Source organism: Erithacus rubecula (genome assembly GCF_903797595.1).
Source record: "Erithacus rubecula genome assembly, chromosome: 31".
NCBI classification, from domain to species: Eukaryota; Metazoa; Chordata; class Aves; order Passeriformes; family Muscicapidae; genus Erithacus; species Erithacus rubecula.
The window spans coordinates 2,033,897-2,054,502 of NC_136682.1; the positions used below are offsets into that span (position 1 = coordinate 2,033,897).

General features: G+C 55.5%; 1 protein-coding gene across 1 annotated transcript; it reads left to right on the forward strand.

Annotated features, from left to right (window-relative positions):
• The first annotated feature begins 2,227 nt into the window (after positions 1 to 2,227).
• Positions 2,228 to 13,899, forward strand: LOC306813599 (keratin, type II cytoskeletal cochleal). Its single transcript, XM_079329115.1, has 9 exons — positions 2,228 to 2,670; positions 4,443 to 4,651; positions 7,816 to 7,876; positions 8,446 to 8,541; positions 9,213 to 9,377; positions 9,705 to 9,830; positions 11,102 to 11,322; positions 11,768 to 11,802; positions 12,745 to 13,899. The coding sequence occupies exons 1-9, from the start codon at positions 2,287 to 2,289 to the stop codon at positions 12,930 to 12,932; spliced, it is 1,485 nt and encodes a 494-aa protein (XP_079185241.1). The 5' UTR covers positions 2,228 to 2,286; the 3' UTR covers positions 12,933 to 13,899.
• The last annotated feature ends 6,707 nt before the right edge of the window (positions 13,900 to 20,606 follow it).

The following is a 20,606-nucleotide window of genomic DNA, read 5'->3' on the forward strand; positions in this document are numbered from 1 at the left end:
GGATTCCTGCAGGCTGCTGGGAGCAGCTTTGCCTTTGTGGCAAATTGGAATTCACCTGCCTGGGTGGATTCACCTGCCTGGGTGGATTCACCTGCCTGGATGGATTCACCTCCCTACACTGCTCCTGCTGTGCCTCTCAGGCTGTGTAAAAGTCCCTGTGTGCTGATCCAGGCTGGAATCCAACCTGCTCACAGCCAGAGCTGGCTGGGAGGTGTTTCAATCCCATGCTCAGTTGCCATCCCTGTTTCCTGGGGCTGTCCCAGCACTGTTCCAGGAGCTGTGTGAGGCTGGACTCTGTTGTGTTCCCAGCTGGGGCTGCATGGAGAGATCCCTGTCCAGCCCCAGGGGAGGTGCAGGCTGTGTCTGTCACACTTGGTTTACACTCAGTGCATTATTTTTATTATCCCAGAATCAATTAGACTGGAAAATACCTGTAAGATCATCGAGTGCAGCCTGTGATGGTGGGAGCCAAGCCAGGTGCAGGGCTGGCAGGAATCCTGCCCCATCTCTCTGTTTCTGGACTGAATTCTCCCTTTTCCCTCTTTAAAAAGAGAATTTCCCTGCAGCAGCCAGGCTTCCCCTCTCCCCCCAGAGCAGGTTGGGTGGATTTTCAGCAGGCTGTGTTTGCAGCCTGCCTTATCTCCCTGGGGACAGAAAAGCTGAAGGGTGACACTTTCAGGCCAGACTTTGAAATCTCCTGGGGAATTTACGACCTGATAGTGAGGGGCTGAAGCTCTCTGGGACTATTTGGAAACGGTGAAAGCCCTGAAATTCCATCTTTTCTCTGCTTTTTCTTCACAGAACCCCAAAATTCAAGCAGGGACCCGGAAGGTTGAGCCAGGAATTTAATCCTGTCTGCTTTTGAGTGTGGACTAAATGCTGGGTGAGATTCAATGCTCCTAACCCCTGTCAGTTTTAAGGATTTATTTGAGGGATTAGCAGGAGAGGGAAGTGCAAACTGGGGGAGGCTCTGGCAGGGCCAGGACAGTGCCCTGGTTTATATTAAACAGGCAGGACCTGGCGCCGGGGCCCCTTTATCAGCTTTGGGCCGTGCCCAGGGGACAACCCGCCCGCAGCACTTCCAAACCCGAGAGCATTCATTGTCCGTGTGCCCCGCTCATTGCAACACCGGGGAATCCGCGGGAAAGGGAGCGGGGCTCGGGGTTCGGAGAGGGGAGCGGGGACACTGCCAGGCGGGTCCCGTCCTCTCCGGGTGTGTCCTGTCCCCTCCAGGTGTGTCCCGTCCCCTCCAGACGTGTCCTGTCCCCTCCAGACGTGTTCTGTCCCCTCCAGACGTGTCCCGTGTTCCCCAGGTGTGTCCTGTCCCCTCCAGACGTGTTCTGTCCCCCCAGATGTATTCTGTCCCCTCCAGGTGTGTCCCGTCCCCGCCAGGTGTGTCCCGTCCCCCCAGGCGTGTTGTGCCCCGTCCAGGCGTGTCCCATCCCCTCCAGACGTGTCCCGTGTCCCCCAGGTGTGTCCTGCCCCCCCAGGTGTGTCCTGTCCCCTCCAGACGTGTTCTGTCCCCTCCAGATGTGTTCTATCCCCCCAGGTGTGTCCTGCCCCCCCAGGTGTGTCCTGTCCCCTCCAGACGTGTTCTGTCCCCTCCAGGTGTGTCCCGTCCCCCCAGGCGTGTTCTGTTCCCTCCAGGCGTGTTGTGCCCGTCCAGGCGTGTCCCGTGTCCCCCAGGTGTGTCCTGTCCCCTCCAGATGTGTCCCGTTCCCTCCACCCCTCCAGCTGTATCCTGCCCCCCCCAGGTGTGTTCTGTCCCCTCCAGGCGTGTCCCGTGTCCCCCAGGTGTGTCCTGTCCCCTCTAGACGTGTTCTGTCCCCCCAGGTGTGTCCCGTCCCCCCCAGGCGTGTCCTGTCCCCTCCAGACGTGTCCTGCCCCTCCAGATGTGTCCTGCCCCTCCAGATGTGTCCTGTCCCCCCAGGTGTGTCCTGTCCCCCCCAGGTGTGTCCTCCCCAGGTGTGTCCTGCCCCCCCAGGTGTGTCCTGCCCCTCCAGACGTGTCTTGTCCCCCCCAGATGTGTCCTGCCCCCCCAGGTGTGTCCCCCCCCGGTGTGTCCTGCCTCCCCAGGTGTGTCCTGCCCCTTCCCCGCCGCCGCAGGGTGGGAATGCAGCCAGGCACACCCAGCCCCAGCAGTAAAATGATCCCCGCTGTGCCCTTGGGCCAAGCCCAGCCCGTGTAGCGGATAAAAGGGGAGGCAGCGGCAGCGCCGGCACTGCCCCGGGCTCCAGCACAGGCTCCCGGCTCCGCTCGGCTCCGCAGCCCCGTCCCTGCAGCTCCATGTCCCGCTCGGTGACCTTCAGCTCCCGCTCGGCCGCGGGGCCGGCGCTCGGCCAGGTGCGGGTCAGCACCGTCTCCTCGTCCCGCAGCTCCGGGCTCGGCCGCTCCGGCGGCTTCGGCAGCGCCAGCCTCTACAGCCTGGGCTCGGCCGGCAAGAGGATCAGCCTGGGAGGGGGCAGCTCCTTCAGCGTGCGCTCCGGTTACGGCTATGGGGCGGCGGGGCTCGGGGGCATCGGCCCCGGGGGCATCCAGGAGGTCACCGTCAACCAGAGCCTCCTGACGCCCCTCAACCTGGAGATCGACCCCAGCATCCAGAGGGTCCGCAAGGAGGAGAAGGAGCAGATCAAGACCCTCAACAACAAATTCGCCTCCTTCATTGACAAGGTGAGGGCTTGGGCTTGGCTCGGAGGTGTGGGGGTGCTGAATGGTAGCTGGGACCCCAAATTGGTTTAATTATGAACGGGTTGAGGGGCAGTCCTGGGGAATGTGGTGGGATTTTCCCACTGCAATCAAATATTCTTATTATTGGATGTATTGAAGCCCTGCTGGCATTGCCAAGAGAACAGGTATTCACCTTGCTCGGGCTGCCTTTGCAGTCCCTGGTTTACCTGGGACTGCCTAAAAAAAGTGCAGGCTTTGAACCTTCACCCCAGCACCAAATCTGGGGAGGGAGAGGTTCCTGGAGGGAGCTGTCCCAGGAGGGCAGCTGGAACCAGATCCTGTCCCAGGGGAGCAGCTGGAACCAGGGTCTGTCCCAGGGGAGCAGCTGGAACAGATCCTGTCCCAGGAGAGCAGCTGGAACCATGGTCTGTCCCAGGGGAGCAGCTGGAACCAGAGTCTGTCCCAGGAGGGCAGCTGGAGCCAGAGCCTGTCCCAGGAGAGCAGCTGGAACCAGATCCTGTCCCAGGAGGGCAGCTGGAACAAGAGCCTGTCCCAGGGGAGCAGCTGGAGCCAGGGTCTGTCCCAGGAGGGCAGCTGGAGCCAGGGTCTGTCCCAGGGGAGCAGCTGGAGCCAGGGTCTGTCCCAGGAGGGCAGCTGGAGCCAGGGTCTGTCCCAGGGGAGCAGCTGGAGCCAGGGTCTGTCCCAGGAGGGCAGCTGGAGCCAGGGTCTGTCCCAGGAGAGCAGCTGGAGCCAGGGTCTGTCCCAGGAGGGCAGCTGGAGCCAGGGTCTGTCCCAGGGGAGCAGCTGGAGCCAGGGTCTGTCCCAGGAGGGCAGCTGGAGCCAGGGTCTGTCCCAGGGGAGCAGCTGGAGCCAGGGTCTGTCCCAGGAGGGCAGCTGGAGCCAGGGTCTGTCCCAGGGGAGCAGCTGGAGCCAGATCCTGTCCCAGGAGAGCAGCTGGAGCCAGGGTCTGTCCCAGGAGGGCAGCTGGAACAGATCCTGTCCCAGGAGGGCAGCTGGAGCCAGGGTCTGTCCCAGGAGGGCAGCTGGAGCCAGGGTCTGTCCCAGGGGAGCAGCTGGAACAGATCCTGTCCCAGGAGGGCAGCTGGAGCCAGGGTCTGTCCCAGGAGAGCAGCTGGAGCCAGGGTCTGTCCCAGGAGGGCAGCTGGAGCCAGGGTCTGTCCCAGGAGGGCAGCTGGAGCCAGGGTCTGTCCCAGGGGAGCAGCTGGAACCAGGGTCTGTCCCAGGGGAGCAGCTGGAACCAGGGTCTGTCCCAGGGGAGCAGCTGGAACAGATCCTGTCCCAGGAGGGCAGCTGGAGCCAGGGTCTGTCCCAGGAGAGCAGATGGAGACAGATCCTGTCCCAGGGGAGCAGCTGGAACCACAGCCTGTCCCAGGAGGGCAGATGGAACCAGGGTCTGTCCCAGGAGGGCAGATGGAACCACAGCCTGCCCTGGGTGTTTATGCTGCCCTGCCCAATTTGGCTCACTTGCATTAACTGACCTTGTGTAAATCTTACTCTGGCATCCCCGAAATGTGAGGAATCCAGCCCTGGAGCTGGAGCAATTCAGGGTTTGAGGTCTGGGGCAAGTTTCTGTCAAGTGTCAGCCCAGCAGAATCTGCTTTCCTTTAATTCATCCAAAGCCCCAGAGCAGCCTCTTCAGCCTGGGTCCCATGGCCCTCCTCTGGTGCTTCCAGTGCACACCAAATTCCTGGGACAGGATTTCCCCTGCAGCCCAGTCCTTCCATCCCCTGTGCTGACCCCTGCTCTCCTCCCAGGTGCGCTTCCTGGAGCAGCAGAACAAGATGCTGGAGACCAAGTGGAGCCTCCTCCAGGAGCAGAAGACAGCTCGGAGCAACATCGCTCCCATGTTCGAGAGCTACATCAGCAACCTGCGGCGGCAGCTGGACGGGCTCCTGGCCGACAAGGGGCGCCTGGAGGGAGAGCTCAAGAACATGCAGGACCTCGTGGAGGACTTCAAGACCAAGTGAAGTATCAGTGTCCTCCTGAGAGGGTGGGGAGTGTCAGTGTCCCCCATTGGCAGTGTCCCCATTGTCAGTGTCCCCCTGACAGGGTGGAGAGTGTCACTGTCCCCCTGACAAGGTGGGGAGCATCAGTGTCCCCCAATGTCACTGTCCCCCTGAGAGGGTGGGGACTGTGAGTGTCCCCATTGTCAGTGTCCCCAGTGTCAGTGTCCCCCTGGCAGGGTGGGGAGCATCAGTGTCCCCCATTGTCAGTGTCCCCCTGGCAGGGTGGGGAGCATCAGTGTCCCCAGTGTCAGTGTCCCCCTGAGAGGGTGGGGAACATCAGTGTCCCCCATTGTCAGTGTCCCCCATTGTCAGTGTCCCCAGTGCCAGTGTCCCCCTGACAAGGTGGAGAGTGTCACTGTCCCCTGACAAGGTGGGGAGCATCAGTGTCCCCCAGTGTCACTGTCCCCCTGAGAGGGTGGGGACTGTGAGTGTCCCCATTGTCAGTGTCCCCCTGGCAGGGTGGGTAGTGTCAGTGTCCCCCATTTTCAGTGTCCCCCTGGCAGGGTGGGGAGTGTCAGTGTCCCCAGTGTCAGTGTCCCCCTGAGAGGGTGGGGAACATCAGTGTCCCCAATGTCACTGTACCCCTGACAGGGTGGGGAGTGTCAGTGTCCCCCATTGTCAGTGTCCCCCATTGTCAGTGTCCCCAGTGTCAGTGTCTCCCTGACAAGGTGGAGAGTGTCACTGTCCCCCTGACAAGGTGGGGAGCATCAGTGTCCCCCAGTGTCACTGTCCCCCTGAGAGGGTGGGGACTGTCAGTGTCCCCAGTGTCCCCCAGTGGAGCTGCTGGCTGGCTATCAATGTCCCCAGCTTCCCTGCCAGGGAGGGAGGTGTTTTCTAGCCAGGAATGAGGTGTTTAGTCCAGGGAAGCTGCCTGGATTCTTTTTGCTGGTTGTTTCTGCCACCTCCTTCCTGCATGGGTCAGTGCCTCCATCCTCCTGGCTTTCCTCAGGATTGGAAGTGGCGTTTTGGGGCCAGCTTAGGGTTGGAGGTGACGTTCTGGGGCCTCCCTGGGGTTTCAGGTGGTGCTTTGGGGCTTCCTCAGGGTCAGGAGTGGCTCTTTGGTGTGGCTGGAGCCCCAGAGTTCCCCAGGAGCTCCTGGCTCGTTCCCTGCAGGGAATGGAGCAGCTGCCCTGCAATTCTTCAGTGGCTTTTCAGTGTCACCTGGGAGGAGCCCCAGAAGAAAGGTGGCCTTTGTCCCAGCCCGGCCCAGCCCAGCCGGGAAATGCCTCTGAGAAGGGAAGAATAGGACGGAGCTGGCAAACTGGATCAGGCAGGAACTGCAAACAAACAGAGCTGATAATCCCCAGGGTGTGTTTCGGGAGAGTCAATACCGAGATTCCCAAAGAGCTGCTTGGGAATGATGCTTCCCCCAGCCCTGCAAGGAGCTGGTTTGCAGCCAGAGGGATTAAAACCCCAAATTTAGTTACATTTCCCATGGATTCAGTCCATGGACTCATGGATTTATTCCTTTAGCTTACAGATCCATGGAAAGCCAAACCCTCTTTGTGCTAACAGAAGGGAGGCAGGAATTAGGAGCCAAGGGAGTGAGGATGCAAAAACTAGAATGCAGAACCTGCTGCTCCCCATTTATATGGAGCAAATCTCATTTATAGATGAAAACCTAAACCATTATGTGCTCTGAGGGTGCCTGTGGCCTCTCTTCCATAGGTCTGGCTTCCACAGGAGTTCGCAGGTGATATTTAGGGGAGGAAAAGCTCCAGGGATGAGAGCCAGTCCCTCCTTCAGGAATTGCAGTGGCAGAGGGTGTGGAGCCAGCTGGGATCATGCTGCCCACGGGGGCAGTTCCAAGGCGTGTCCTGGGCTTCCAGAGGGGCTTTGGGACAACACTGGATGATTTAGGAGGGTGTGGGGACCCCTGGAATGGATTTCCCAGAGAAGCTGTGACTGCCCCTGGATCCCTGGAAGTGCCTAAGGCCAGGCTGGAGTGCTTGGAGTGACCTAGGCTAGCAGAAGGTGTGGGGTGGGAATGGGATGGGCGTTGTGGTCCCTACAAACCCAGATGATTCCCAGATTCCACGCTGTACCAGTTCACTGACCAGCTCGGTGGAGCTGCCCCCGGGAAATCAGGAATGTGATGATCCATTCTGGAGGAATTCCATGTTTTTACTTCTCTCTGCTGATCCCCTGTGTGCGGAGGTGGCGCCTCTGCGTCATTTCCTGGGATTTATCCCTCTGGAATAGCACTGGCAGCTCACTGACCTCCAAAGGGCAACGTCCATTGATCCCAGTGTGGATGGGCAGAGTTCCAGCTGGGAGCAGGAGGCAGGGAGGCTGGGAAGGTGAAGCAGCTCCTGCTTTGGAAGGCAAATTCCAGCTGTGGCCATGTAAATAAAGATTCTTAACCTGGCAACAACGATTCCCAAACAGCCAAAGTGCTTCCTGCTCTGTCCCTTGGATGGCTTTCAGCATTCCCAGATCCCCAGAGCAGGTTGGGGCTGGGTGTTTGGGCAGGTTGGGAGTGCACAGACAGGTCCAGGTGGGCCCCAAGATCCAGGTTTGCAAATCAGTGGTGGTCCTGTAAAATCCATGGAGAGAGGTTTTTGTCTGTTGAGGATTTTCGGGTGAGCCCCTCATCTGAGGGTGAACACTTAAAGAAGAGGAGTCACCAAGACTGGAATTCAGTGAGGCTTTGGAGGAGAATGAGGGTAATTAATTACCTCTGGCTCTCCTCAGGACAGTGCCATATGTTCAACACCTGCAAAATGTTTCCAACAGTCTGGAATAGGGAAGTGCAGTGGGAGCAGCTCTGGCAGGTGCTCCAGAGGAGTTTGTGGGATCTGTTTGTGTCTCTCTTGCCTTGAGTTTGCTCCCTGAAGGGTTGGTGACAAAGTGGGTGCACAGCCTGGGCCCTCCCCAAAGGAGGAGCAGGAATCTTGTGAAGCACAGGGAATTTTAGGGATTATGGGAGGGCAGGGAGGGGATGATTTCCAGGTGTGGAGCAGCTCATCCAGAGCAGACCTGGGGCACCAGCCCTGGGGAAATTGCTGGGCTGGCTCCCAGGAAATGGAGGGATAGAGAAGAGAACTGGAATAACCTTTTGCTGGGATGTTCTTCCTTTTATCCATGCTCCAACTTCACAGAAATCCCTTTTTTTTGGCAGGTACGAAGATGAGATCAACAAGCGCACGGCGGCTGAGAACGAGTTTGTGGTGCTCAAGAAGGTGAATATCACTGTGGGGCAGGGAATCCTCACAGGGGCTGGGTGGGAAGGGACCTTAAAGCCCATCCCAGTCCCACCCCTGGCATGGGCAGGGACACCTTCCACACCAGGGTGCTCCCAGCCCTGTCCAGCTTTGGACACTCCACTTTGGACACTCTCCCCACCCCTTGCCCCAACTGGCAGTTTACTCTTTGCCCTACTCACACTTTACTCCAGCTCTGCTGAAGCTCTGAGGGGCAGAATTCCACCCAAAGGCAGCTCAGGGGAGGTGAAGAGTGTTGGGTCTCAGGGATATCAGAGATAATGACAGATTTTTCTTTGGGATCTTTCCTGAGGTCTCCATGTCCACCCTGATGCTGAACTTGCAAACGGGGATCCAGAGGATCCCCAGGACACTCAGGATCTGCACTCCAGCAGAATTCAATGCCTGGAAGATGATTTGTAGGCCCTGGGTTGCCACTGGGACACCTGGAGCTGGTCTGGGGATCTCTCCTTTGGAAGCCACCAGAGGCTGGGTGGGCTCAGACATCAAAGCTTCCCAATCTCAGTGGGTTACTCCTTGTTCCTCAGGATGTGGATGCTGCCTACATGAACAAAGTGGAGCTGGAGGCCAAGGTGGATGCTCTGACAGATGAAATCAACTTCCTGAGGGCTTTCCATGAGGCGGTGAGGACCCTTGTGCTGCTTCAGAGGGGGAGAACAGGGAATGCTGGCTGGGAAAATGAACGTGGGGGAGGCAATGGGTTCATGGAGCCTTCCCTTCCATGACCAAAACTATGCCTGCACGTGAAGTGATTCCTCTGAATTCCTGTGGCTTGTCACAGGGATTTCTCACTGTCTGGGATGGATGGATGGATGGATGGATGGATGGATGGATGGATGGATGGATGGATGGATGGATGGATGGATTGCAGACACAACAGGACAGACATTGTATTTGGGATGCTGTTTGAATGCAAACAAGGGAAACGAGTGGTTTGCAGGGATTTAGTGCTGGGGGAGGTGCTGCTGTGTGACAGGAATGAAGGAAGGCTGCTTGTTCCAGGCTCCTTCCTCCTCCCCATTGTTTGCAAGCTCAGGGATTGCCTTGGGAGAGGTGCTGGAATTTGGCCCCTCCAGGTTCTGCAACCAGTTGGGTTATTCTCTAAGGAATGGGATAACAGTGGGATAAGCAGCCCTGCTGCCAAAGTAGGGAGCTCTGCTGTTGCTCGTTGCTCTGTGCTTTGCAAGGTTGGTTCCCTCCCAATTAACAATGATCTTGATGGAATTCTTACCCGCCTCCTTGGATTGTTTTCCAACGAGGAGCCCTGAAAGTCACTGGTTTGGTTTTGCTGCAGGAGCTGAACGAGCTGCAGGCGCAGATCTCGGACACCTCGGTGGTGCTGTCCATGGACAACAGCAGGAACCTGGACCTGGACAGCATCATCAACGAGGTGAAGGCGCAGTACGAGGAGATCGCCAACCGCAGCCGCGCCGAGGCCGAGTCCTGGTACCAGAGCAAGGTGAGCCCTGCCAGGAGAGCTCAGAACCCCTGCCACAGCCCAGGAGAGCTGGAGAGGGACTAGGTGATGAGACACAATGGCTTCCCTCTGCATCCATCCCATCCCGGGCAGGGATTCCTCCCTGTGAGGGTGGAATGGATTTCCCAGGGGATCTGCTGCTGCTCCATCCCCGGGAGTGTCCAAGGATGGTGTTTGGAGTACCCTTGTCCCTTCCAAGCCAATTCCATGATCTCCAGCTCTGTGGGCACCTGTTCCCCCTGTGCCATGAGCAGGGGAGGCTCTATCCCTCTCATTCCTTCTTCCTCACCCCATCTCTCTCTGTCCCAGTACGAGGCTCTGCAGGTGACAGCCGGGAAACACGGGGACGACCTGAGGAACACCAAGAATGAGATCACGGAGATCAACAGGGTCATCCAGAGGATCCAGGGGGAGATCGAGAATGCCAAGGCCCAGGTGAGGAGCTGCCCCTCTCCTGTCCTTCCCTGGGAGCTGGGATCTGGCTCTGATGTCCCTGGGGACCAGGGCCAGCATCTGAGGGAGCAGCTGGAGCTGTGTCTGCTGAGGGTCAGGTTGGATATTGGGAGAAGCTTCTTGTCCCAGAGGGTGTCAGGGGCTCCTCAGGGAATGGTCACAGCCCCAAGGCTGCCAGAGCTCCAGAAACCTTTGGACCAGGCTCTCAGGTGTTGGATTTCAGGGTTAGTGGGGTTTTTAGGGTTGTGATGTGCTGAGCCATGATGGTCCTTGTGGGTCCCTTCCAACCCCAGCCATTCTGTGATGTTAAGGATGTTTCAGGGGTCTGCGTGTCACACAACACCTTGAACTTGGGAGATCTTTTCCAACCTCCACAATTCCATGGTCTGTAAGAACCATTCCAGGGTGGCTGCACTGCCACTGGAGGATTTCAGTTCTGCTAGGGGAGGGGGAGCAGGGGATCATGCCAGGAAGGTGGATTTGGAACAGGATGAGTGGAAATTGGGGCCCCCACATAATCCTCGTGCTCTCATGTTCCTGGGCTCATTGTCCACTCCCTTTCCCAGCAGGGAGCACCATGTTTGGGCACACTCACAGAGATCTGGGGAGCTCTGTTTGCTTTCACTGGGGTTTTATTGCTTTATCAGGGCTGTGGCCTGGAGCTCCCAAAGCTCCAGATAAACCTGGTGATTCATCCCGGATTATTTGGTTTCAGGGCAGGGAGGCTCTGGCACCAGCTGAGTGCCCTGGTGGGGCTCCCTTGGAAAATGGATGGGGGCACAGAGCCTCTTGGGAGCCCTTCCTGCCAAACATGGGAGTTTGGCAGCTGTGGGGACACAGCTGGAGCCTCCCTGGGGCCCCACAGGGCTGGTCTGGGTTGGATCTGGTGTTTGGTAGCTCCAGGTGTACTCCAGTCCACACCTGCCACATCTCAGCTAGAGACTGCCTGGCTCTGAGCAAACTCTGGGGAAATCAGGAGACAGAACCTGAGCTTTCCTTAACCCCAAGAGATCTGTGGGATGTGGGAAGCTGAGCATCACCTGAAAAAAGTGTAGCTAGCGGAGAGCAATTCCTCTCCAAGGAAGACCTTGCAAGGAGATGAGTTCCCATCTCCATCCAGTACCCAAAAAGCCAGGTGGGGATGAAGTCCCAGCTGAGCTGCAGATCCACAAAGTGGGGCTGGGCAGCAGAGCAGGTTTGGGGGCTCAGGATCAGGATCAGGAGCCCCTGATGTGGCTGCTCTGTCCCTGCAGAGAGCCAAGCTGGAGGCAGCTGTGGCAGAGGCTGAGGAGCGTGGGGAGATGGCCCTGAAGGACGCCAGGGCCAAGCTGGAGGAGCTGGAGGCTGCTCTGCAGAAAGCCAAAGCTGACATGGCCAGGCAGCTCCGTGAATACCAGGAGCTCATGAACGTCAAGCTGGCCCTGGACATCGAGATTGCGACCTACAGGAAGCTGCTGGAGGGAGAGGAGAGCAGGTGGGGACATGGGAGGGGATGGGTGAGCGAAGATTCCCTGTGTTCCCTTTCCTCCCTTCGCCTGGGGATGCTGTGAGAGCCCAATTCCCATTTCCACAAGGCAAACCTTTGAGAAACTGAGTTCTGGTCCTGGGAGTGTTTTGGCTGAAGAGCCAAACTGGCAGATTCTGGGGAAAATAAGCAAAGAAGGAAAAAATTGGTTTCTGTCGTGTTTGATGCTGTGGCAGAACATTTCCAAGTGGAAATCCCTGTGGAATTGGGACAGAACCTCTGTGCTCTGTTCTCCCTCCCATGGTGATACAGAGCTGGTAAAAGCAGGGCTGGGTCCAGGATCCTCCCTGGATCAGGTGCAGCTGGAGCAGAAACTCCTGCACCTCCATCTGCTCGAGCCCCAGGAGCAAGGACAGCTCAGCCTGACCCTTCCCCTTCCCATTGTCTTTTCCAGGTTGGCTGGGGACGGAGTTGGCAACGTCAACATCTGTGAGTGGATTTTGTTGTTTGTTCCACCTCGTTCTAAACCCATGGAAAAGGGGGCTCAGAGTGTCCCAGTTCACCCAGTGCAGCCCCTCTGTAGTGGGAGCACCCTGAGATTGGGGGTGGTGCTGAGGGTCCATCCCCAGCTCAGCTCCAGCTCATGTGGATTAAATTGGACTTGGGGCAGCACTGATCTTCCTCTCCTCCCATTTTTCTATGGATAGAAAAGCCCTAATGGGAAATGCACTCCCTGGGCTGGGAATTAGTGCACAGGTGATGGCAGAGGGCATTTTTCCGGCTTGGGAAGTGTTGGATTCTCACCTGGCTCAGACCTTGGGCAGGAGCTGCTCTCTCAGAGATGCTCCAAACCAGCAGCTCTGATTTTCAGCCACTTAATTCCTGCTGGGAAGTATGAGAACCATGTTCCCACAGTTTTGGGCCACCAGGAGATGAGCTGAGTGTGCTTGTGAAATTAGATTTTCCATGGGTTTTCTAGGGGGTCTCCATGAGCTCTCCAAGCTCAGGGGATCCTGACCCAGGTTGGGGTGATGGAGTGACAAGAAGGAAGGACTAAAAAACTGAAAAAAGGGAGGTTTAGTTGGGATATTGGGTAGAAATTCTTCCCTGTGAGGATGAGAAAGCCCTGGAATGGATTTCCAAAAAGATGCCCCACCCCTGGCAGTGCCCAAGGCCAGGTTGGATTTGGCTTGGGGCTTTAATATTCTTCTCACCCAAAGCATTCCATGATCCCATCACCCTCACCTTTTCTGAGGGTGCCCAGCTGGCTGCAGGTCCTGGTGCTCACATTCCCTTTGCTCCTCACCTTTTCTGAGGGTGCCCAGCTGGCTGCAGGTCCTGGTGCTCACATTCCCTTTGCTCCTCACCTTTTCTGAGGGTGCCCAGCTGGCTGCAGGTCCTGGTGCTCACATTCCCTTTCTCTCCCCCCAGCTGTGGTCAGCTCCAGTGGCAGTGCTGGATATTCCAGCTCCAGCGGATTGCTGGGAGGAGGGATTGGAGGCAGCCTCAGCCTGGGAGCAGGAATGGGCAGTGGAGCCCTGGGCTTCTCCTCTGGAGGCTCCTCCAAGTCCTACACCATCACCACCACCTCATCCAGCCGGAGAAGCATCAGGAAGTAACTCCAGGGATGGAGCTCGGCATTCCCAGCACCCCAGAGAGGGAAACCATGGAAAGAAAAGTCTTGGTGCCTTCTGCAGGATGAATTGGCTGCAAAACTCCTGCAGTGCTGAGGCCCTGCCCCTGCCCTGGCATGATTCTGCACTCTGGGATTAGAACCATTCCTCTGGGAGCAGGATCAAGCCTGTGGGGTGAAATTTATCCTGGGATGCAGGTGGGGGATCCCTGCTGTTACCCTTGTGCTTGGTACCGCCTGCTCCGGGCTGGATTTCACCCCTGGAAAGGCAAACCCCACATTTCTGCTGTGCTGCTGCAAAAGACCTGAAGATTCTCTCCCTCTTACTGGGTTTTGGAAGACTCTAATCCCTCAGGCTCCTCAGCCCCTGCCAAGGGGGCTGAGTTGGGTTTTTTAAATATACCAGGAAGAAGACAAGCTTGAGTCTCCCCTTATTTTCTTTGGAAATGGGCTCAGGCTTGGGATTCAACATTCTCCTGTGACTGAGGCTGTTTCTGACCAAAGGCAGAACAGACAGGTTGATTTCAGACTCCTCATAGCAAAATAACTCCTCAAGAACCTCCCACAGCCTTTCCCTCTCCAAATGAAGCTTGAGGGATCTAAAACTGCTTCAAAATCCATGTGCCCCCCTGAACTGGGAGATAAACTCCCCGTTTTTGGGTGTCTCTGTTTACCACTCTCTATTTCAGGGTATTTAGTGATATCTGGAATCTCCTGCAGTGAGGGTTGATACCCCATTCCAAAACCTCCTTGCTCCTGCCAAAATGGGTCTTCAGCATGCCAGGGAAATTGTTGTTACTGTAGTAGGAAGAGATTTTAGGGACCTAACTCCAAGGACCTGCTCCCAGTTTTTGTGTTGATGTTCAGCCCTGTCCTGGCAGTGGTTTGGGTTGGATTTTTATGCTTTTTATGTCTCTCATGAGTACTTTATTAAAGTTTCCCTTTCAGCTGCATGTCTAGTCTCAGCAAGTTCTTTGTGCTGCCCTGGGTGCTCAGGAGCTCTGGAAAATATCCAGGAATGGCCTTCCAGAGCCTGTCCCAGCTGTGTCACCTGGAGCAGGGGTTGGGATTTGCTGCCTGCACAGTTCATGCCTGGATGGAGTCTGGGATGAGGGATGGGGTGAGTTTGTTCAGGGTCATGGTTTGAGCTCAGCACTGAGATAGGATCCTGTTTTAATAGGAGAGGGGAGAAGGATTTCAGCCCTTTCTGCTCCTGAATTCTCTGGACAAAACCAGCAAAAATTCTGAGTGTGGAAAACATCCTTTTGTGTCCCAATGCAAGTTCAGCTTTGCAGGATCCAGTGTCCCTGTCCCAGCCCCAGATCCAGCCTGGGAATGTTTGAGACTCCTCAGAGCTGGGAGATGGGTCTGGGTCAGTTGGAGCAAGGATACAATTCCTGCTGCCTGTGGGGCTCCTGGGGGAGCTGGGCCCAGCCTGGGGGGGACAAACCTTGGCTCTCTGCAGCTGGGGCCAGAGGCTTTGGAATCACTAAGGAATGCTGATTCCCCTGTGTCCTGGTTTGGAGGACAGTTATCTGTCAATAAAGGCAGAAGCTTCTTTTTGAATTGGAGAATGTAAACCCCCTCCCTCCAAATTATTATAATTTTGAAATTAAGGGACTGCCAGGAAAAGATATGAGAATTAGGAATAACAGTTCTTTATTAGGAAAATTAAAATAGAAATACAGTATTACAAAGAACAATCCCAACCCTGCCAGAGTCAGAATCCAAGCTGACACCCGTCAGTCAGTCAGGGTGGTGGCACAGTCCCATTCAATGGTGGCTGCATCCTCCTGCAGTGGCAGATGTGGTTCAGCTGGAGCAGTGCTCCTGGAGAAGGTGCAGTTTCCTCTGAAGGTGCAGGGATGATGTGGAAAGGTCTGGCTTTCCTCTGGAATCCAGTGGGAAGATGGATAACTTGCTGTCCACAATCTCAGTTTTTCTCTGGGTAGGAAAGGCTTGGATTCTGCCCTGGCTGGAGCATCTCCCAGTGGGATGGTGGAATTTTATCAGTCATGCACTGGGACTCAATGGGCCAGTAGCAGATGATATCTTTCTGGAGGCACGATGGGTTGTGGAAAAGATAAAGATGATTGCACCATTTTGTCTTAAAGACGATCCATTAGCAGATGGTATGTGTCACGGAAATCAGAGTCACTGCCCCACTCTGTTTTAACAGGTGGTGATAGAATACACATTTCTGGCCACATCAACCCAGCATATTATCCACCCCTTATTCCATTACTATCTGCATAATGAAAACCTTACACACAGTTCTCACTTAAAATTAGGTTTCCCTGCAGTATGTAATGGATTTCCCCATCTTTCTCCATTACTCACCAAGTGTAACCAGGTCCTTGAGCAAAGACAATCCCACAGATGGGTTTGTCCTTGCCCGAGGTGGGACTAATCCAAACAATCTTTCCTAAAAGACCTTTCATGTGTGCTACAGGGACTTTATCTCCATCCACTCTGTGCAAGGGCTTGGACTGGGCAGGACCAGCTCGATTGATGGACCCTCAGGTGTTGACCATCCAGGTGGCCTTTGCTAAGTTTGTTTCCCAATTCTTGAAGGTTCCCCCACCAAGTGCCTTCAGGGTAGTCTTGAGTAGGCCGTTACACCATGCAGCTTTCTCGGCAGCTGGTGCATGGTAAGGGATATGATATATTCATTCAATGCTGTGTTCTCTAGCCCAGGTGCTTATAAGGGTATTTTTGAAATGAGTCCCATTGTCTGACTCAATTCTTTCAGGGGTACCATGCCTCCAGAGGACTTGTTTTTCCAGGCCCAGGATGGTGTTCCGAGCAGTGGCGTGGGGCACAGCGTAGGTCTCCAACCATCCGGTGGTGGCTTCTACCATGGTCAGCACGTAGCGCTTGCCCTGGCGGGTCTGAGGCAGTGTGATATAGTCAATCTGCCAGGCCTCTCCGTACTTATATTTGGACCACAGCCCCCATACCAGAGGGGCTTCACCCGCTTGGCCTGTTTGATGGCAGCGCACATGTTACAGTCATGAATAACCTAAGAGATGCTGTCCATGGTTAGATCCACCCCTCGGTCTCATGCCCACTTATAGGTGGCGTCTCTGCCCTGATGGCCTGAGGCATCGTGGGCCCATCGAGCCAGGAACAGTTCTCCCTTGTGTTCCCAATCTAAGTCTATCTTTGAGACCTCTATCTGTGCAGCCTGATCTACCTGCTTGTTGTGCCCGTGTTCTTCATTAGCCCGACTCTTGGGAACATGGGCATCCACATGACGGACTTTCACAGGGAGCTTCTCTACCCGAGTGGCAATGTCTTTCCACTCATCAGCAGCCCAGATTGGTTTTCCTCTACGTTGCCAGTCAGCCTTTTTCCACCTTTCCAGCCAACCCCACAGAGCATTGGCTACCATCCACAAATCAGTGTAAAGGTAGAGCTTTGGCCATTTCTCTCTCTCAGCAATGTCCAAGGCCAGCTGAACAGCTTTGAGTTCAGCAAGTTGACTCGATCCACCTTCTCCTTCGGTAGCTTGTGCAACCTGTCGTGTGGGGCTCCATACGGCAGCTTTCCACTTCCGGTTCATCCCCACAATGCGGCAGGAACCATCGGTGAAAAGGGCGCAGCGTGTTTCATCTGCTGGCAGCTGGTTGTACGGTGGAGCTTCTTCAGCCCAGGTCACTTGCTTCTGCTCCTCTTCATCAGCGAGACCAAAATCTTCACCTTCTGGCCAGTTCGTGATTATCTCCAAAATCCCAGGGCGATTTGGGTTACCAATACGGGCGCGCTGCGTGATGAGGGCAATCCACTTGTTCCATGTGGCATCAGTGGCATGGTGAGTAGAGGGAACCTTTCCTTTGAACATCCACCCCAGCACTGGCAGTCGGGGTGCCAGGAGAAGTTGTGCTTCTGTGCCAATCACCTCTGAGGCAGCTTGAACTCCCTCATAGGCAGCCAAGATTTCCTTCTCTGTGGGAGTGTAGTTGGCTTCAGACCCTTTGTAGCTTCTGCTCCAGAATCCCACGGGTCGGCCTCGGGTCTCACCAGGCACCTTCTGCCAAAGGCTCCAGGACAGACCATGGTTCCCAGCTGCAGAGTAGAGCACATTCTTTACCTCTGGTCCTGTCCTGACTGGGCCAAGGGCCACTGCATGAGCGATTTCCTGTTTGATCTGGGCAAAAGCTTGCTGTTGTTCAGGGCCCCAATGGAAATCATTCTTCTTGCGAGTGACCAGGTAGAGAGGGCTCACAATCTGGCTGTACTCAGGGATGTGCATTCTCCTAGGAAAGATTGTATTTCCTTCTTGCTTGTTGGTGGAGACATTGCAGTGATCTTATTGGTGACCTCAGTGGGGATCTGGCGCCGTCCATCCTGCCACTTCACTCCCAGGAACTGGATCTCTCGGGCAGGTCCTTTGACTTTGCTCTTTTTAAAGGCGAAACCGGCTCCCAGCAAAATCTGGATGATCTTCTTTCCTTTCTCAAATAACTCCACTGCTGTGTTCCCCCACACAATGATGTCATCGATGTACTGCAAATGTTCTGGAGCCTCACCCCTTTCCAGTGCAGCCTGGATCAGTCCGTGGCAGATGGTGGGGCTGTGCTTCCACCCCTGGGGCAGTTGGTTCCAGGTGTACTGCACGCCCCTCCAGGTGAAAGCAAACTGAGGCCTGCACTCTGCTGCCAAAGGAATGGAGAAGAATGCATTTGCAATGTCAATGGTGGCATAGCACCTTGCTGCCTTGGACTCCAGCTCGTACTGGAGTTCCAGCATGTCCGGCACGGCAGCGCTCAGCGGTGGAGTCACTTCATTCAATGCCCGATAGTCCACAGTCAGTCTCCATTCTCCATCAGATTTCTACACAGGCCAGATAGGACTGTTGAAGGGTGAGTGGCTCTTGCTGACCACCCCTTGGCTTTCTAGATCACGGATCATTTTGTGGATGGGGATCACAGCATCTCGATTTGTCCGGTACTGCCGGCGGTGCACGGTCATGGTGGCAATTGGCACATGTTGTTCAGTCACTTTCAGGAGTCCTACTGCAGAGGGGTTTTCTGACAGTCCAGGCAAGGTGTACAACTGCTTAATGCTCTCTGTCTCTACAGTAGCTATTCCAAAAGCCCACCTGAACCCCTTTGGGTCTTTGTAGTAGCCGTTCCTGAGGAAGTCTATGCCTAGAATGCACGGTGCCCCTGGGCCAGTTACAATTGGATATTTCTGCCACCCCTTCCCTGTCAGGCTAATCTCAGCTTTCAGCAAAGTGAATTCCTGTGATCCCCCCGTCACCCCAACAATGGAAACAGGTACCTTCCCCACATGTTCTGATGGTATCAGGGTGCATTGTGAACCAGTATCAACCAGCACTTTATGTTTCTGTGGCTTTAATGTGCCAGGCCATCGCACCCACACTATCCAATAAATCCTGTCATCCCATGCCTCTCCCTGGCTAGAGGCAGGGCCCCTCTAGCCCTGGGCATACATAGTGGAGGTTCCTTCCAGCACATGGAACTGAAGTAGCTGAGGAGTCCTGGAGTCCTGTCCCCCTCCAGCAGCTCCCTGAAGGTGACAATCCCCATGTTCAGGGCAGCTCCTGGAGCTCACAGAGCTGCAGGGCCAGGTCAGCCTCAGTCTTTTCCAGAGCCATTTCCAGCTCAGAGTTTATTCTTGGCATCCAGCACTGTCCCCAGCTCCGTGCTGGCCACAGTGGCCCCAAGCTCAGCACTATGCAAAGAATGGGACACAGCAGGGAGTGGGACACAGCCAGTCCTGGCTCTCAGGGATGGCAGAGCTGGGGCTGTCACAGCCCTGGGGCAGCAGCAGCTCCTGAAGAGCCTTTACAAGTTGCTGCAGTTCCAGGAAAGGCTGCTGTGCAATTCTCAGGAGCAGCAAACCTTCCCTCCCTGCAGGAATTCCCACACCTGGCTGTGCTCACCTGGCCCATTGCATTCCCAGATTCTCACTTGCTCTTTACTTCCTCTAATTTCCCACCTGACCCTTGGTGACCCTGATTACTCCCTCCAGGCTCTGGACCATCTGTGCCAGCTCAGCTGTCCTGGGTTTCACCTTTGAGTCTCTCTGTGTTTCTGCCTGCAGTGACTCTCAGCTCCTCCAGCTAAAATCACAGCCATGGAGTAAATTGGGTTGGAAGCTCATCTCATCCCACCCCTGCCATGGCAAGGACACCTTCCACTATCTCAGGCTGCTCCAAGCCCTATCCAGCCTGGCCTTGGGCACTTCCAGGGATAGGACAGCCACAGGGAAATCCATTCCAGATCCTCCCCACCCTCACAGGAAGGAATTTCTTCCCAATATCCCATCTAAGTCTCCCCTCCCTCTGGTTTAAGGCTGTTCCTTGTCCCTTAGACAAGCTCAGAAAGGGCTTGCACACCCCAAAACACATCATGAGTTAAACCAGAGCAGATCAGGGAGTAGGGGGTGTTTCTGTGGGGTTGAAGTTGGCCTCTCTCACCCTTTCCAGGTGTTCTCACCTTGCTCTCCTGCAGGTGATGTCCCTGTGCAGAGCCTGACATCCTCAGTGGTTCCATCCAGGCATGGATCTTGGCTGCTGCCCCTCTGCAGGAACACAGACATGTCTGGGATCTGGGTCTTGTTGCAGTTATTATGTCGAGGTTGACACAGCTGGGATCAGCATCAGCCCTTTAGTAGCAAACTCCGCATGTCTTCTTTTCTCACAATTCTCACTCCTTCTTTCATAGACCTCTCTCAGGTAACTCTGGCTCCTTTTCTCATAGGCAGCTTCACATAGTACTGATCCCTTTTCCTACAGGCAGTTCCACATACAGGCTGTGACTCCTTCTTGCACTCTGCAGGACTGGCTAACCCCAACCTGTCCCTTTCCACCTTACCTGACTGTCCCTCACACAACTACATATTCCTTCCTCCTCACAGCACAGCCAGCAGCCTCCTGCTTTTACTCCAGCAAACTCTGGATCTCATGTTCCAACTCAAACTCCAGCTGCCTAGAGCTGTGGCCAGCTAACCTACTCTTTTATATTCCCCAAACTGATTGTGCAGACACAGATGCTCCCACTCCTTGGTAATCAGCACAGCTGTGAGTCATTGGCAAAGATTCCTCCTGCAGGATCCTTCCAGCCTGGTCACCCACAGGATTGAGCAGTGGAGCTGCTGGGGGGGACAGGGGACGTGCCCAGCCCCAACCAGTGCCACCCCCTCGTGTCCCCTTTGCAGTGACATTTCACAGTGAATCACCCCTGGGCCACTCCCTGCTTCCCCAGCATAACCAGCTCCTAAATCCAGCTGGGAAATGGGAATCACTGCTGCAGCTCATCTCTCTGCAGAGCCTGCAGGAATTCACCTACTTCCACCTCAGCTTTGTCCACCAGAACTGCCTCTGTGTCCTGGAGACACATTGGGGTGAAAAGAAGGATTTTAGGAGGGAGAGCAGACTCAGGGCTGCCCTCAGGGTCTGTGCTCCAGCTCCTGGGATTTGGGGTCTGATTGGAGCTGCAGCAATCCAGTTTCTGCTTGTACTTGTTTCTTGTGCTGCCTTGGGGGAAGAAGTCACCATAACCACCCAAAAACCTGAACCAGAAGGGGAAAGTTCAACCAGCAAGTCCCTTGCTCACCTTCCTTAGGACAAGCAGCTCCTCCTGGGTGTGTGTCCCAGGCTCTGCTCATCCCTGCACCTCTGTGGGAAAAT

Bases quoted from the DNA above. Each gene is read 5' to 3' on its own strand.
- LOC306813599 (XM_079329115.1), top strand. From the start codon at position 2,287: ATGTCCCGCTCGGTGACCTTCAGCTCCCGCTCGGCCGCGGGGCCGGCG. The intron at 2,671-4,442 runs GTGAGGGCTTGG...CTCTCCTCCCAG, and splicing joins TCGCCTCCTTCATTGACAAG to GTGCGCTTCCTGGAGCAGCA. The intron at 11,323-11,767 runs GTGGGGACATGG...TGTCTTTTCCAG, and splicing joins CTGGAGGGAGAGGAGAGCAG to GTTGGCTGGGGACGGAGTTG.